Genomic DNA, 17,719 nt, shown 5'->3' on the forward strand with positions numbered 1-17,719 from the left:
TGCCCGAGCTGAGAGCTTGGCTTGTCGTGGCTGAGCCAGAGATGTGCGGGACTTGTGGCCAGTTTCCCCTTGGGCCTGGGGGTGCAAGGGCTGCATCACCCCTGAGAGACCCTTTACAGCCTACCTGCACTCAAGCTCTTTTCTTCTGAGTTCCAAGTGAGCAAGGAGGGCATTGAGCCCCGGAGGGGTGCTCAGGGCAGGAATGAGGAGGGGTGGGAAGGCAAATTGGGTCCGGCGCAGGTCCATACTCCACTCCGAGCTCTCACTGCTCTGAGAAGGCCCAGATGGGGGTCAGAGGCAGAGGGAACCTGGGTCTCAGCATTGGACATAAGGACTCCCTTATGCTTGGCCCTGGCTGGAGACAGGAACTCCTGAGTGCTTGCCCCAAACCAGGGTCCCGGGGCTGAGACAGACTCCACTTGCCCTCCTGCTCTTAAACCCACCCCTGCCTGCCATCCCTTGGCCTCCACGGTCCACCTGAGTGCAGGCCTGACCACACCACTCCCTCAGGGGGTTCCTGGGGGCTCCCCACTGTACCTGGATGAATCCTGGCCCAGCTCAGGAGGCCCTGTAACCAGTACCTACTGTGTCCCATGCACACAGGGTCTCTCACACCCTGACCTCTGCCCAAAGACAGATGGATAGACAGGCCAATGGACCCTCGGGCTTCCATCATGGCGCTCAGGAGGCCATGAGCAAAGGAGAAAGTGGAAGAAGCCTTGTGCCAGTGTCTGTGCCTTGGGAGCTCTGGCAACCAGAACAGCCCTGCCAACCCTGTGCACACAACAGCTCCAGGAATCCCCCATCACACAAGTTAAGGACCTGGAATACACTAACTCACCACAGCATCAGAGTTTTATTATCAATGTCTCACGTTCAAGTACAGATTCCTATGAAATCTGACTCCCCACTGAGAAAGGAAACAGCAGGGGCTGGCTGTGTCCCCTCACTGAGATGGGCCTCCCCAGAACCCATGGCCCTCATCGGGCAGGCAGGGGCCTGAGAGCCTGCCGAGGCACCCCAGTGCACACAGGACCCCCGGGGCATGGGGGAATCACTCCTCCCACAGGACCGCCCCATGCACAGGGGACCCCCCAGTGCACAAAGGACCACCAGACCTGTGCTTCTGTTATAAGAGTGGGTTTTTCTCAGGTCTTTATCGTTCCTCATTCCAGATGTGGCCTGTTTCCCCTCCAAGAGCAGGTCTGATTGTTGGGAACTGGACTACCCCAGGAGAGGAGGGGGCTGCTTTCAAACAAAAGTCTACTTCTGTTACATTGTTCAAAGCAAAGACCCACTGGCCAGAAACATGTGTGGGTGCGAGAGGCACACCGCTGCCTATCTGGCACACGTGTGTGTGTATGCCTGGGAGTGTGTGCACATTCGAGCGTGTGTACATGCGTGTGTGTACATGCCCTATGGGTGGACGTGTGTGCCTGTGCATCTGTGCCTCTGTGCATGGCCAGGGGACAGGCCCAGATGCATTCACACATGCGCAGCACATCTGGGCCTGCCCCCGACCTGGCCATGGGACTCTGTCATTCCCAGTGGCATAAGGGTGGACCCTGAGCTGGACACAGGGACATAGATGGATCACACACAAATCAGAGGGCCCTGGTCCTGGGGGACACTGGCCAAGTCACAGGCAGTACATGTGGCTGTGGAAGATTCTCATCCACACTGGCCCTCAAGGCAGGGCCCTCCAGGAGCCCGCTGGCCACACCTGGGGGTGGGGGTTAGCTCTGCAGCCTGAATTCATGGGTGGTGGTCTCCCAGTGGGAGGGGTCCTTGTCCAGCATGCTGCGCTCTGTGAAGGTCACGTGCCCATCCGCATCCACGAGGATAACCGTGTTGGTTCTGAAAGAGAGCACGGGGCCCATGTTCAGCCCGCTGCCCTTGGCCTTCTGTCCACCTGCAAGAGCCCCAACTAGGGTAAGATCTGAGGCAGGAGGGGCAAGCCCACCACACCTGGGGCCTGTGCCAGGCACCTGGCCCGGCTTGAGGTGGGTCACGAATGAGCCGCAGCCACAGCCTTGGGGAGTGGTGGGGCCCTTCTGGGGCATCTGGGCACTGAGCCCAGTGGGGCCTGGGGCTCCCGGGCTGGCCCTGCAGGCCCACGCTCAGCGAGTCCTGCCGCCTCCACTCAGAAACACTCCCAGCCACCCTGCCCATCCTCTGCAGCATAGGCCCTGACCGCCCGCCACTCTCACCAGGGTGGGTCCTGGGCTGACCATGCACTTTCCCACTCAGAACCCGCCTAGAGCTCCCAGACAACAGCCCAGCACTGCTGCCTAGGGATGCCCAGACCCATGGCTGAGCTCAGCTCTTCCAAGAGGTCCAGCTGCCAACATCTTACGGACCAGGCCTTCTTCACCTGGAACTCTCCCCTGTCCTCCTCCCCTCCTCCCCCACTGCCCGTCCCCAGTGCTCAGCACACCCTCCTCCTCCTGCCCAGCTCTCCCCACAGCAGTCCTCGCTTCACTAGCACCCGTCTCCCCCGACACACGGCAAGCACGAGCCCCCGAGCAGCCCCAGCGCAGGCTGACACCCAGGGCGGGCACACACATGCTGAAGACGGGGTTCCCGGTTGTGGTGGGACCCAGCAGCCACGCACCCAGCCAGGGAGCAGACTTGGTGCTCTGCCTCATGAACACAAATAAAGGTGAAGACACAATTTAGTCATGGAAATAAGTCTACGACAGAAGAGGGGCTTGAGGGGAAAGGCCGCCTTTCAGGCATACAACCCACGGGCCCTGGAGCATCAGTGCCTGGCGTTCACAGTGAGCTGGCCCTGCCTGCTGTCCTGTCCCCCAGCCAGAGGACCTGAAGCTCTCATTTCCCGGAGCATGAATGACTCAGGCCTGCCCCACCTCAGTCTGCTGCCCTCCAGGACTTCACACCCTCATCCCCCTGCCCGACGCCCTCAGCCTCAGCAGAGCCTTGCCCACGTCACCTCACAGCCTCCAGGGAAAGCCACCTCCTCACTTTCAAGAAGGCAGCAATAACCCAGCCTCTCCCACCTGTGAGGACAGAAGGGGCCTCACTGGATCTTATCAGACCTGAACCTGAAAGCCAGGCATACACGTGACATCATCATGACCAGCGGTACGTGTGACAGCTCTCTGGCATCAGTCCGCACTGTCACCACACAAGCACCCTGTCCCTGAGTCCTTGGCAGCCGTGGACCCAATGGTCCATCACAGTCACCACAGGTCCCCAGTCCGGCACAAGACTGGCCCCTGTGGGGCCCAGCGCAAGCCGAGCCCAGGCAGCTGTGGCTGCACAGGAGGCCATGCTCACCTCCAGGCCAGGTGGACTGGGCCGTGGTGGCAACACTCCTGGAGCATCCCCGCTAGCCCAGCGGCCCACCCTCTGCACATCCCGACCCTCTGAGTGCAGCACCTGGGCTGCCCTCAGTTCCCTCCACAGCCCTCTGATATAGCCACTTAGGCAGGTTGGGCTTCCCAGCCACACACAGCCTTTCCTTCTCCACCCAGGAGGGAGGGGGCGGGGAAGGAACTTGCTCGGACAGCAGACGCCTGTGCCAACAGCTTCTCATTCCCAGATGTTCTCACCTGCGGCTGAGACCAGCAGCTACCCCTTCCCTGAGGTGAGGCAACGTCACCTGGCTGAGGTGACCTAATCCCAGCCCTGGGATGCCTGATGCCATCCTGGCCCCTCATGGCTAGGCAGGGGGCAGGGGGCAGCCCAGGAGTCCCCCGGGAGGCAACAGAAGCCTCAGGGCCCTCCTTCCCAACCTGCAGTGCCCCTGGGAGCCGGCAGGTGTTTTGCGCATGACCGTTAATTATAGCGTCTGCTCACCCTGGGCTGAAATGGCAGTCACTTCTAGACAGGGCAGAGGGTCTAGAATCCATGGAGCTGGGGAAGGAAGGCCTCGCCCTGGCTACCTACAGAGCGCAGGAGGCCAGGTTCCTCAGGGGACAGGACTGGAGGTGCCCAGGAGCCTGCCGTACCTGGTGCCGTAGTCCGGGCAGCGCACACACACAGCCGCGTACTTGCTCAGAATGGGCTGAACGTATTCCCTGCCTTGGTCCTCAATGGCCGGGTCTGGCAACTGCCTGGAAGGACAGAGGACGGGTCAGCCCCAGCCCCTCTGCTGCCTGCTGCAGCCCCTTCTGCCGTCTTCACAGCCCTGCAGTGCCTGAGGAGCCTGCCAGCCTTCGAAGGTGGTGGTACCACAGGGTATTCCATGCACATTTCTGCTCAAGGCCTCAAATCTCTGTCAGACTTTCGCTTAGGACTCCATCACCAGGCCTGGGCCCCCGGACAGCGATCACAGGGCCAGCTCCCCCAGCCAGGGCTACCAGGGGTTTTCCCAGGACCCAGGGCCTCAGGGACATGAGCACTTGTGAGCTCAGTGCTGGGGAAGCCTCTGCTGGGTCTGAAAATGCCTGGGGTCCATCTGGTCAGAGCTATGCAGGGTCGCCAAAGGAAGGACAAAGGCCATCTCCCAGAGTGAGCTTGCCCTCTCATCCCAGTGGGGCCTGAATGGGCAGGGGGGTGGTGGGTGGGGGACTGGCTGAGGGGTACAGTCACCTGGCCACACGTGCTCCCTGCCTGCCTCCTCTCAACAGGAGCCCACTCAAGCCCAGTGGCTTTCTGGCCACTGTAGCCAGAGCCGGGGCCATAACCATCAATAAGAGCAGCCAGGGCCCCATCATAGGCCTGTGGGGACGACAGACAGTGACCGAGGGCCATGTGGACTTACAGCTGAGCACGGGCCACTGGGCAGGGCTTCCTCAAGTAGGTGGCTGTGCTGAGGCTGAAGGTGCCATGGTTCAGAGAGGAGAGCAAGGGTGAGCAAGGGTCCAGGAGGGGTTCTGGGGAGGCCAGCATGCAAGGCAGGCCATGAGGGGCTCCTCCGAGGGGCCATGCAGGCAGGACACTGGGCTGGCCTGGCAGGGGAGGAGAGGGACCTGTGGGCTGCATCGCTCCATGGGAGGAAGGCCAGCCTGGCAAGCACTCTGACTCCCGGCAGGGATGGACAAGACATGTCAAGGGGTGGCAGGTGTTCCCTGCAGGGGCCACCTGAGGTGCCCCCAGACCTACCGGTGAGGAAGGCAGGGCGGGAGCTTCTTTGCCCCAGGTGATTCCTGGGATGGCCACATCCGCGCCATGACCACTAGTGAGACAGCATGTGGGAATGACAGTCAACCCCCTAGGCTGGCTGCTCATTTCTGTGGTTTGCTATGCACCTGGAGCCTTCTGGACTCTCCCACTAGCCCTGTGCGTGCAGACAGAGGGGAGCCTCTAGCTACTCTCACCCCACGCAAGCCCACATCAAGCCTCTGAGAGTACTGAGCTTTCCGGCACACTGGCCCAGGACCACCCCCTTTTCCGTCATCAAAACCCCACTCTTCCCCGTTGGAAACGGCAGCTGCCCGAGGGGGGCAGGCAGGAGTGGGCAGGGGACAGGGTGTCCGTCAGCCTCCCCCATGGCTGAGGAGCTGGCCTCAGTCACCTCCACCAGCCTCCTAGGACAGCAGAGCCTGCCTGCCACTCTGCTCCACTTGCCCCAGTGGGCCCCGCCCACTCACGCCTCGTCGTTGTTGAGCACATCCAGGAGCTGGGCAATGAGGGCATCCTTGGGGAGTGCGTGGCTCTGTTCCACAACCTCCAGGAAGAGCTGCTTCCCAAAGCACAGCTTCCTCCAGGGCGTCTCCAGCAGCGCGTTGCTCAGCCCGTAGCTCCCTGTGAGGAGGGGTCAGCTCAGTCAGTGCAGAGGCCCTGCTGTCTGAATTCAGGGTAAATTCCCACCTACCCACCTAGCACTGGCCGAGGTGCCAGGGCTACGGCCAAGGGCACTGAGGCCAGGCCACCCCACACTCCAGCACCTTCTCTATGTGCATTCCTGACGCATCCATGTGGCCAGGGGTGGAGAACTCAACGTGGTGGGGTGCCTGCAGGAGACTGCAAAGCACAGATGGCAAGTGGCCTTGATGGACAGGATAGTAAGGAATAAACAACCTGAAATCCAACAGGGCAAAGCAAAGGGGGTACTCGAGAGGGAATCGCCTCACCAGCTCACTCCCGTCTCTCAGCTAGGAAAAAGCTGCAAGGTGTGCGTCTACCTGAGAAGGTCAGGGGTGAGAGAATCAGCAACCCGAGGCCAGGAGGGCGCCTGCTGGACACCAGTCAGCAGTTAGGGAGCCTGCCCAAATCAGGGTCCACCTCTATATGCTGGCAGGGACCTGGGCTGGGGGAGCCGCAGGGTCTCAGGGCGAGTTCTTCAGAACAAGTTCTCAGTGGGTTAACAGAAGGTGTGACAAAAAAAGGAAAGGGTTTCTCATGTCAGAAAAAGGAGAGGTTTGAGACTTGAGCTGGAGAGGCCCCTCAGAGCCTCTTGGTGAGAGCCTACGGCGGCAGGCGGGGCAGGCAAACTCAGTCACCCACCCTGAAAGACACACTGGGGACAAGATGCTGCCACCCTCTGCAGCGGCTGGACTTTTGAGTGAGGGTCTTGACCAAGTCTGACATGACTCCAGCCACTTCCCAGGAAGCCACGCTGCCAGCACAGGGTGTCACTGTGTTTTATCCATCAGGAGCAATGGGAAAGACCACTGGTCAGCGGTGCTGAGCACCTGGGGAGCCACATGCAAAAGAATGGAGTGTGGGGCTGGCCCCGTGGCATAGCGGTTAAGCGCACGCGCTCCGCTGCTGGGGGCCCGGGTTCGGACCCAGGGAGTGCACCAACGCACCACTTGTCGGTCCATGCTGTGGTGGCGTCCCATATAAAGTAGAAGATGGGCACAGATGTTAGCCCAGGGCCAGTCTTCCTCAGCAAAAAGAGGAGGATTGGCATGGATGTTAGCTCAGGACTGATCTTCCTCACACACAAAAAAAGAATGGAGTGGGACCCCCACCTCACACCATACCCGAGAATCAATCCAACATGACCCAAAGACCTAAACATAGGAGCTAAACTATAAAACTCTTAGAAGAAAACATATGAGAAAAGCTACACATCAGATTAGGCAATGATTTCTTAGATATGACACCAAAAGCATGAGCAACAAAAGACAAAAATAGATAAACTGGACTTCATCAAAATTTAAAATGATGTGCTTCAAAAGATACCAAGAAGGGCCGGCTCCGTGGCTTAGCGGTTAAGTGCGCGCGCTCTGATGCTGGCGGCCCGGGTTCGGATCCCGGGCGCGCCCCAGGGCACCGCTTCTCCGTCCAACGCGAGGCCGAGTCCCACGTGCAGCAACTAGAAGGATGTGAACCTATGACATACAGCTATCTACTGGGGCTTTGGGGGGAAAAAAATGAATAAATAAAATCTTTAAAAAAAAAAAAAAAAAAAAAAACAAAAGATACCAAGAAGAAAGTGAAAATAAAACCCACAAAAGGGGAGACAATTTTTGCAAATCATATATCTGATAAGGGACCAGTAGCTAGAATATACTAAAGAACTACAACTCAATAACAAAAATACAAAAATCCCAATTTAAAAATGGGCAAAGGGTCTGAAAAGACATTTCTCCAAAGAAGTTATACAAACGGTCAACAAGCACATGAAAAGATGCTCAACGTCATTAGCCATCAGGGAAATGCAAATCAAAACCACCATGAGATACCACTCACACCCACTAGGATGGCTGTGATCAAAAGGCAGTCAATAACAAGTGTTGGTGAGGATGTGGGGAAAATGGAACCTCACACACTGCGGGCAGGAATGTAAAATGGTGCAGCTGCTTGGAAAACAGTCTAGCAGCTCCTCAAAAGGTTAAACAGTTACCTTATGACCCAGCAACTCCACTCCTAGGTGTACACCCAAAAGGGATGAAAACATGTGTCCACACAAAAACTTGTCCACCAGTGTTCACAGCAGCATTATCCACAATAGCCCAAAGGTGGAAACAACAATGTCCATCAACAGATGAATGGAGAAACAAAATGCTGAATACCCCTACAACGGAATACTATTCAGCCATAAAAAGGAATGAAGCCCCAATTCATGCTACAACATGGATGAACCTTGAAAACATGCTAAGTGAAAGAAGCCAGACACAAAAGGCCCATATTGTATGATTTCATTTACATGAACGTCCAGAATAGGCAAAGCTACAGCAGAAAGTAGATGAGTGGTTGCCAGGGGCTGAGGGCAGAGGAGAATGAGGAGTGACTGCTAATGGATATGGTTTCTTTTTAAGGTGATGAAAATGTTCCAGAATTAGATAGCACTGATAGTTGCACCACTTTGCGAATATACTAAAATCTACTGAATGATACACTTTAAATGGGTGAACTGTGTGTTATGTGAGTTATATCTCAGTAAAGCTGTTGTTAAAGAAAAGTGACACAGATCAGGCAGTGGCAGGCTCAGGAATGAAACAACAGGACACAGTTGAAAAGAATTTCTTTCAAGCAATGATTCAGCAGAAAACAACCATCTCTAGTCACAGAGTCTCAAGCACTGAGAATTGAGGGCATCATGGGGGTAGCTTCCAGAAGCTTCCACAAAGGCCTCTGGGCCAATGCATAGAATGGTGGGGGGAGAGGGGGTGTCTCTGTGTCCTTTTGTGCCTTTTAGTTTCCAATTCTCTCCGACAGTCACGGCTCGGCCCTGGGGGAGGACGTCCTAAGCTGTGGGCAGCCTGACATGTAGACTGGGTGCTACAGTACAGCGACCTTGGCCATTACAGGCCACAAGCTACACAGACGGCCGAAAAGCACAGTCCCAGGAGAGAAATACAACAGGGACCCAGTCTCTGAAAAGTACAGAGGTGTCCCCATAGGAGCAGCCCCATCCAGTCACCACCCCCCTGAGCAGGCTCACCTGGGGCCAGGACCACAGGCTCAGGGTCCCCGCGGTTTCCATAGTAGCAAACGACATCTCCCTTCTCTGTGCTGCGGATAGGAGGCGAGAGAGGGTCAGACAGGAGCCATGGGGCGCTAGACCCCTTGCTGCCCAGCAATCTCCACAGCCCCATCAGCAGCGCCCCTGCCAGCAGCCAGCACAGGGACGGGGCCTGCTGCAGCCAGGGCAGGGGCTAGTCAGGGCCCTAGCCTCTCAGGCAGGGTCATCAAGACCCCTGGCTCGCTGCAGGAACCACTGCCCAGGGAGCAGCAGAATCTAAAAGACCCTCCTGCCTCGATGGATGGCCCCAGGCACGGGCACTCAGAGGCTGCCTGTGGTCACAACTGCAGGAGGCTGAGCCCCACACCCACCAACACGGGTCCCCTCCAGAAGGCCGTGGTCCCTTCCGCACAGCCCCTCTCTGAGCACCTCTGGACGGGACAGGATGCCCCAGGGTGACAGAGCCTTCGCAATAAAGCACCAAAGACTGCATTCTCCTACTTTCATACACTGAGTGTGCATTTAAAAGCAGTTTAAAATGCTCCAGAGCTGAAAATGTTCCAATTCCTAAATACCATAGTAAATCTTTCTGCTAAAAGTCGGAATGCCTTTCCTGCAAGCTAAAAAGAGACTCTTTCTGGCTTATGGGCTGCTGTCCTGGTGGAATGCTGGACACGGTGACCTAGGCCTTCAGAATGAACAAATATAGAAAAAGGGCCAGGTGGGCGCTGCTGGGGAGTCTCAGAGTGCCCACCCTAGCCCTCCTGCTTGATGCCGCCCAGCAGGCAGGACCCCCGCCCCCATATAGCTTTCTATTCTGCTCACATTCTTTCTCCCCACAGCCCTTGGCTCATTTCTTAAAATGTTTGGTTAATGACTTCAGAGGCTTGTTTGTAGGCAAAGAGCTGGAAAGCATGAGGACCTGCGGGATTGGGCGCCCACTCCCACCACACCTCATTAGGTGGAGGGGGGACTGACCCAGGGACCAGCCATGACGGGGATGAGGCTCTCTTCTTCTCGGCCCTGACTTCCTCCTGGCACCCACCACCAGGGCTGCTTGCTCACCTGGCGCCCTCACTCTTGGACCTTGGCCGTGGGGACTAGCTGCCGCCTGGCCCTTGGGATGCTCCTCTTGGGCGCATCTGTCCTCTGGCATAACCTGCTGGGCTCCCCTGGCCACCGCCTGCCCTCAAAGGCTGTGTCCAGGGAGGCAGGCCCCTACCCTGCAGCCCCAGGGCCCGGGAGAGCTGCTCAGGCTCTGAGGGTCCCAAGACCCCGCCCCTGCCTGTAGGAGCCGCCTGCCCACGCATGCGTCCACTTAGAGCATGTGGCCCCCATCACCCAGTCACTTGACATGGCTGCTGAGCACTGAGTTCTGCTGGCGTCACAGCCGAGGGGCTGGTCTCTTGGGCCGGGTCAGACGTATATGGAACTATTGACAGGCAAAGTGGTCCCTGAACTGGGGGGAGCAGGGAGGGCATGGGGACTCCCCCTCCAGGAGCCACCCAAGGTGCAAGCAGGCCAAGGTGGGGAGGAGAGGACTCTGGGCAGCAAGGGCCAGTGCCAGTCCACACCCTCGGCCCTCCTCCCGTGGGACTGATACATTCATCCGCAAGGCAGGGGCAGGACCAAGCAAACTGCACACTGGACTCTTGAGGCACAGCAGGCTGGGGGCTCGCGGCCAGGAGAGGGGCCCGCGGATCTGCCCTTGTGGAAGGAGGCAGGCTCAGGACAGGCATCGGGACTCGGGCCGACTACAGGGCACTGACTGCTTCCTCTGAGCTGCTGGCACCCACTGACTTTTGGGGCATTGGAGAGGGAGGGGAGGGGTACAAGGAGAGGACGAGGAAGGCAGAGGGAGGGATACTCACTTCCCTGAATGGCAAAATACACAAAACCCCTGCAGTTCCCGTGGCCACATCTCTAAAGTGTGCTTCCCACGGGAGGGAGCACAGCACACCCAGCCCACCCTGGTCGGGCTGATGCGGGCCGCCCACCAACACCCGAACCCACCGGCTGCTCTGCGAGGCCTGCACCTAGAAGCACAAACGAGCCCTCAGGTAGTGGAGCGTGGACACCCAGCCAGGGCCTCTGCACACTGGCCACGCCTTGAGACCTCAGCCCTGCTGCTGCCACACCTGACACCTTCTGCTGTATACAACGAGTCCGTCAACACTTGTAGATGGGGCCGGGCGGCAGCCTGGCACCCAGCACGTGGCCCCAGCCACCCCCTGCCTCTGCCCACCAGTATCTGACCATCAGCCCTAGGCGCAGGCCCTGAGGCCCCCCCAGGAGACAAGGGTCCCACATGACTCCTGCTAACCTGCACCATGCACCAATCATCACTTCACCTTGGGGCTCAGTGTCTACAGTGGGAGTTAGACCACCCTGATGCCACAGGCAGTGCCTTCTCCCTCAGCTAGCACTCCGCAGATGGCACCAGGTGACAGGCTGTCGCTGTGCAGCTGGTACCCGACCTAGTGCAGGGCCGTGGCCAGGGTCCAGGCATGGGAGCCGCAGAGATAAACACACCCTGAGAAGCCAGACAAAGGCCCGACGTGGCCATCCAGCACCCACTACTTGAGCCTCAGATGGAAATGCAGATGCTGCAAGCTGGTGTCCAGTGGCACCATGGCCAAGAGCTCGGCGCTCCTGCCCAGCCTGGTGCCCAACTGGTAGGACGTGGCTGCTATCTCCAGGGACACCTGGGACCTCAGCCAGGTATCCAGGGCAGAGCCATGGCACCTCGGCCCTGCCTCACACCAGCAGTGGTCTTGGCCACGTCACTTGCCTGTCTGAGCTCAGCCGCGTCAGGGGCACGTGGGGTGGCTGTGAGGATGTGCCCAGTGCCGCACCAGAAGGGCTCAGCATGTACTCCCCCCAGGCCATCCAGGTAACCACCAGCTGCCGCTGTAGCTATCAAACTCCTGCTGTACCTCTGTGTGCCCCACATGGGCCTGGCGAGGCTCCAACTGCCACTTCCCCATGGGGCCCGCAGGGTCCCAACAACCTGACTCCGGAATCTCACAGCCAACACAGATGCCCCTGAGGCTCCAGGCTGCGAGCTTCCCCGGGAGCCCGCTCCTCCAGCCGTAAGGCAGGACCCTCTGCCCCTCCTCCTGGCCCTGCTCCCTGCCTGTCTGCCCCACTCCAGGTGAGGGAAGGCCTCTCCCAACTGCCTGTGCAGCCGGGTCCTCTGGTGACAGGCCCACGGGCAGCTTGGACAGCTTCGTTGCCCGATGGGGCCTGGCACTGTCTTCTAAGCCCCTCGCAGAACTGGAGATGAGTCAGGCTGCCCACTTAGATGCACCTCCCTGAGGACCCCGCCGCAGGGCCCTGGCGTTCAGCCATACCTGGCGACCACAGTCCCAGGGCATTCTTTACCACGGTCAGTTGGCCTCAGACCTCCCTTCTCCAGCCTGGGGCACCTCTGCCCACGAGAGAGCAGGGCAAGTGAAATGTGGCTCAAAAACAGGGGGCTCCTCAGCCACAGACGTGTGCAGAAGACTGGGAGTAGGGGCCGGCATGGGCAAGGGATGCACCCTGTGCCTGGGAGAGCCCATTGCCGTCATACTCCAGCTTTCTCTGCAGGAATCAGCAGCGACCCTCACACTGCCCAGGAAGCCCCCTCACCCAGCTCTGCTCTCCGAGGGGCTTGACCTTAGGGACACTCACCAAGGAGTCATGACTCTGGAGAGGTGGCCACAGATGCCACAGTACCTCAAACTGAGCGGTGGGGCGGGAACCCCACTTCCTGCCAAGCCCGCGACCCGGCCCTGTGCAGCACCTGGGGAGCTGCTGTCCCCGCCTGGCAGACCCACCTCAAGTCGGCTGCTATGAGGTTGAAGCCGTTGTACAGGTGGCCCTCCGCGGAGACCTTCTTCAGGTAGGTCAAGCTGTCCACATCAGTGGTCAGAAAGTGGGCCACAAGTTCACCTGTGGGCAGGAGACAGACACCCATAGCAAAGGAGGCAGGGCTGGGCCCTCCCTCTGGGGAGACTGAGGTGGAGCCCCCAGGCTCAACACCTCCATACCAGCCACACACCTCACTGACCCAGCAGCCAAGGAGCTCTGCATCAAGAACCGTTATTGCTGATTTTTAAAATATTTTTCTTCATTACACCCCCATATGGAAGTCCTGCATGAGGGGAAAAAATCTTCAGCGGGGACAATATGTGTCCACGGAGCTGTTCTCCTAGGGGCACTGCTCTGCAAACATTCCACAGGTGGGGGACAATGACAACAGTCAGGAGTGACACGTTGGCCGGGGACAGCGTGGAGCAGGCTCCCTCAGAGGGGCGAAGTGCGTCTGTGCGGGTGGGTGCAGCCTGGGACAGGCTGAGGGTCCTCCCAGGGATGCCAGCCAGCGGCTGCAGGGCGGGACACGCCCTCCTTCCCTTCTTCTCGCTCCTTTTCCGGTCTCTGCACCGCCCAAGGAAGCCCCGCCCAGCCGAGGCCCCGCCCCTGCGGCGAGGCCCCGCCCAGCCCCGCCCGGCCCCGCAGTACCGAGGCGCCGACGCCCCGCCCCGCAGTGTCTCAGCACCCCAGGCCTCACCACAAGGCCCGGCCCCGCACTACCTCACCCCCGAGGCCCCGCCCCAACCCCACCCCGCAGTGCCTCAGCACCGAGGCCCCGCCTCACAGTGCCTCAGCACCCCATGCCTCACCACAAGGCCCGGCCCTGCACTACCTCCCCGCCCGAGGCCCCGCCCCAGCCCCACCCCGCAGTGCCTCAGCACCGAGGCCCCGCCCCACAGTGCCTCAGCCTCGAAGCCCCGCCTCGCAATACCTCAACCCCGAGGCCCCGCCCGGGCCCCAGCCCACAGTGCCTCAGCCTCGAGGCCCCGCCCCGCAGTACCTCACCCCCGAGGCCCCGCCCCACAGTGCCTCAGCCCCGAGGCCCCGCCCCGAAGTACCTCAGCACCGAGGCCCCGCCCCGGCCCCGCCCCGCAGTGCCTCAGACCCCGAGGCCCCGCCCCGCCCTGCGGTACCTCGGCCCCGGGCATCCGGGTCCAGCCGCGGCTGCAAGTAGTTGGTGAGTGCCGCCAGCTTCCCCCGCGTGCTGATGCCCAGCCACGTGCCTCCTTCCTTGCCTTCCTCCATGTCGAGCCCTGCGGCGACAACGGCGTCACCACCAGCAGCGCCTACTGCGGCAAGCGCCGGCCCCACGTGTCCCGGCGCCCTGGGGAGACGCACACTCCTCAGGGAAATGCAGCTCTGCCCAGCAGCCCTGGCTGTGGAACAGGGGCTCGACTCCACGGGGCGAGGTAGCCCCTGGGGCCCACAGGGCACGCGAGAGAGAGCCCCGCCCTGCAGGATGACATCTGATGCCCGCGGGAGCCCCTGAAACCGTGCGGTGGGCACCTGCTGAACGAATCCTGGCCCAAGGGCGGGAGCTGGGCTGGGAGGACAGCACTAGCTCCGGCGAGGAACCGCGCCAGACCCCAATCCCGCGTCCTGGATCAGGTGCGGGGATGCTGGCTGCCCTCCCCGGCAGGACCCAGGGTCCCTCGGGGTGGGCGCTTCACTGGGAGCCCGGGATACATCCAGACCTACCCGCGTGGCCCATCCCCATGGCACAGGCCCGGCCACAGTTAGTGCTCCACGGGGCCCCACCAAAGGGTTGGAGAGGCCCTTAAAGCCACAGGAGAGCATCTTCCTAGACTAGAGGGTCATTTTACTTGAACACTAGGGTAGAAACAGCAAAAACATTAAAATGTTATTTTTATAACAATAATAAATTGTAATAGAAGAAATAAAAGATGTAAAGATCAGAAAGGAAGAAGTCAAACTGTCTTTATTTGTAGATGACAGGATTGTATGTGAAGAAAATGCAAAGGAATCTACAAAAAAAAAACTACTCAAACTAATAAGTAAATACTAGCAAGAACTGGAAAATGGAAATTTAAATGTACCATTTACAACAGCACTAAATGATAAAAAAAAGAAAAAAAACTTAGGAAAACATTTAAGGAAAAATGTGTAACACCTAAAGACTGAAAACCACAGAGCAGTGCTGAGAGAAGTCACGCAGACCTAACTGAAGGAGAGCTATGCCCTGCGGCTCGCCCAGAAGACTCAATACTGTTAAGATGACAGTTCTCCCCAAATCACCAAAAGAGCCAACACAACCCCAATCAAAATCCCAGCAGGCTTTTGTTTCACAGAAATGAAAATGCCGACTCTTAACATTTACATGCACGTACAAAGGAACATGAGCGGCCAATGCGGCCCTGAGGAAGAACCAAGCTGGAGGACTCACAACCCTGATCCTGAGACCTGCTGAAGAGCTGCAGCCATCAAGATAGTGTGGTGCTGGCATCCAGACAAAGAGGTCTATGGGACACAAGAGTCCAAAACAGACATGTGTTCAACTACTCTTCAGTCAAGTTGCTACAGTAATGCAGTAGGTAAAAGAATATCTCTTCAATAAATGCTGCTGGAACAACTGGAGAGATGGGGATGGATGAGCCTCAACCCCTGCTTCACACCGTGTACAAAAATTAACATCAGATAAATCACAGACCTGAACATAAAATCCCAAATCAGAAGGCCTGCAGAAGCAAATGGGAAAATACCTCTATGACCTCAGGGTGGGAAAGACGCAAACAGAACAACCCATAAAGGAGTAGATGAACTACACTTCATCAAAGTAACATTCTGCTCACCAAGATATCATTAAGAACACGAGTAGGCAATACACTCATCCAACAAAGGACTCATGTCCGGAATGCAAAAAGAACTTCTACAAATCAACAATTAAAAAGTGAAGGAGGGGCTGGGCCCGTGGTGTAGTGGTTAAGTTCATGTGCTCCGCTTTGGCAGCCCAGGGTTCGCAGGTTCAGATCCCGGGGCGTGGACCTACGCGCCACTCATCAAGCTATGCTGTGGCTGGTGTCCTACATATAAGGTAGAGGAAGGTGGGCACAGATGTTAGCCCAGGGCCAATCTTTTGAAGCAAAAAGAGGAGGGTTGTTTTTTCGTTTTGTTCATGGTTTCCTTTGCCTTGCAGGAGCTCTTGAGTCTGATGAAGTCCCATTTGTTTATTTTTTGTTTCCCATATCTGAAGAGACATGGTATTTCAAAAAGATGCGGGCCGGCCCCGTGGCTTAGCGGTTAAGTGCATGCTCTCTGCTGCTGGCGGCCCGGGTTCGGATCCCGGGTGCACACCGACGCACCACTTCTCCGGCCACGCTGAGGCTGCGTCCCACGTTCAGCAACTAGAAGGATGTGCAACTATGACATACAGCTATCTACTGGGGCTTTGGGGGAAAAAAGGAGGAGGACTGGCAATAGATGTTAGCTCAGAGCGGGTCTTCCTTAGCAAAAAGAGGAGGATTAGCATAGATGTTAACTCAGGGCCGATCTTCCTCACAAAAAAAAAAAAGAAAGAAAAAGAAAAGATGCTGCTAAGACCAATGTCAAAGAGTGTACTGCCTGTATTTCCTTCTAGGATTTTTATGGTTTCAGGTCTTACACTCAAGTCTTTAATACATTTTGAGTTAATTTTTGTGTATGGTGTAAGACAATGGTCTACATTCATTCTTTTGCATGTGGCTGTCCAGCTTTCCCAGCACCATTTATTGAAGAGACTTTCCTTTCTCCATTGTATGTCCTTAGCTCCTTTGTCAAAGATTAGCTGTCCATAGATGTGTGATTTTATTTCTGGGCTTTCAATTCTGTTCCATTGATCTGTGTGTCTGTTTTTGTGCCAGTACCATGATGTTTTGATTCCTATAGCTTCATAGTATATTTTGAAGTCAGGGATTGTGATGCCTCCAGCTTCGTTCTTTTTTCTCAGGATTGCTTTGGCTATTTGGGGTCTTTTGTTGTTCCGTATAAATTTTAGGATTCTTTGTTCTATTGCATGAAGAATGCCCTTGGGATTCTGATTGGGATTGCATTGAATCTGTAGATTGCTTTAGGTAACATAGACATTTAAACTATGTTTGTTCTTCCAATCCATGTGAATGGAATATCTTTCCATTTCTTTATGTCATCTTTGATTTCTTTCAATAATGTCTTATAGTTTTCAGTATATAGGTCTTTCACCTCCTTGGTTAAATTTATTCCTAGATATTTTATTCTTTTTGTTGTGATTGTAAATGGGATTGTATTCTTGACTTCACTTTCTCCTACTTTGTTATTAGAGTATAGAAACACAACTGATTTTTATAAGTTGATTTTGTATGCTGCAACTTTGCTGTAGTTGTTGATTATCTCTAATGCTTTTCTGGTGGATTCTTTAGGGTTTTCTATATATAAAATCATATCATCTGCAAGCAGATAGAGTTTCACTTCTTCCTTTCCAATTTGAATCCCTTTTATTTCTTTTTCCTGCCTAATTGCTCTGGCCAAAACCTCCAGTACTATGTTGAATAGGAGTGGAGAGAGTGGGCACCCTTGTCTTGTTCCTGTTCTCAGAGGGATGCTTTCAGTTTTTTGCCATTGAGTATGATGTTGGCTGTGGATCTGTCACATATGGCCTTTATTATGTTGAGGTACTTTCCTTCTATACCCATTTTATTGAGAGTTTTTATCATAAACAGATGTTGGATCTTGTCAAATGCTTTTTCTGCATCTATTGAGATAAACATGTGATTTTTATTCCGCATTTTGTTAATGTGATGTATCACATTGATTGATCTGCAGATGTGGAACCATCCCTGTGTCCCTGGTATAAATCTCACTTGATCATGATATACGATCCTTTTCATGTACTGCTGTATTCAGTTTGCCAATATTTTGTTGAGGATTTTTGCATCTGTGTTCATGGGTGATATTAGCCTGTAATTTTCCTTCTTTGTGATGTCCTTGTCTGGCTTTGGTATCAGGGTGATGTTGGCCTCATTATAGAATGAGTTAGGAAGTGTTCTGTCTTCAAGTTTTTGGAAT

General features: G+C 56.3%; 1 protein-coding gene across 8 annotated transcripts in view; it reads right to left on the reverse strand.

Annotated features, from left to right (window-relative positions):
* Nucleotides 1-837: 837 nt before the first annotated feature.
* Nucleotides 838-17,719, reverse strand: part of TANGO2 (transport and golgi organization 2 homolog) — a 45,022-nt gene continuing 28,140 nt past the window's right edge. For 4 of the 8 annotated variants that reach the window (XM_087423703.1, XM_087423698.1, XM_087423699.1 and 1 more), the window contains 6 exons: nucleotides 13,816-13,935; nucleotides 12,646-12,760; nucleotides 8,804-8,874; nucleotides 5,559-5,712; nucleotides 3,975-4,079; nucleotides 838-1,857 (listed from right to left, as the gene is read on the reverse strand). In XM_087423703.1, coding sequence (XP_087279829.1) covers nucleotides 1,737-1,857; nucleotides 3,975-4,079; nucleotides 5,559-5,712; nucleotides 8,804-8,874; nucleotides 12,646-12,760; nucleotides 13,816-13,935 — 686 coding nt within the window. In that variant the 3' untranslated portion in view covers nucleotides 838-1,736. Of the gene's footprint in view, nucleotides 1,858-3,974; nucleotides 4,080-5,558; nucleotides 5,713-8,803; nucleotides 8,875-12,645; nucleotides 12,761-13,815; nucleotides 14,007-17,719 lie in introns of all 8 variants that reach the window. The other 4 variants (XM_087423704.1, XM_087423706.1, XM_087423700.1 and 1 more) reach the window with 4 other exon arrangements.

This window comes from Ceratotherium simum, chromosome 35, assembly GCF_057802395.1.
Source record: "Ceratotherium simum simum isolate JZ-2026a chromosome 35, ASM5780239v1, whole genome shotgun sequence".
Taxonomy (NCBI): domain Eukaryota; kingdom Metazoa; phylum Chordata; class Mammalia; order Perissodactyla; family Rhinocerotidae; genus Ceratotherium; species Ceratotherium simum.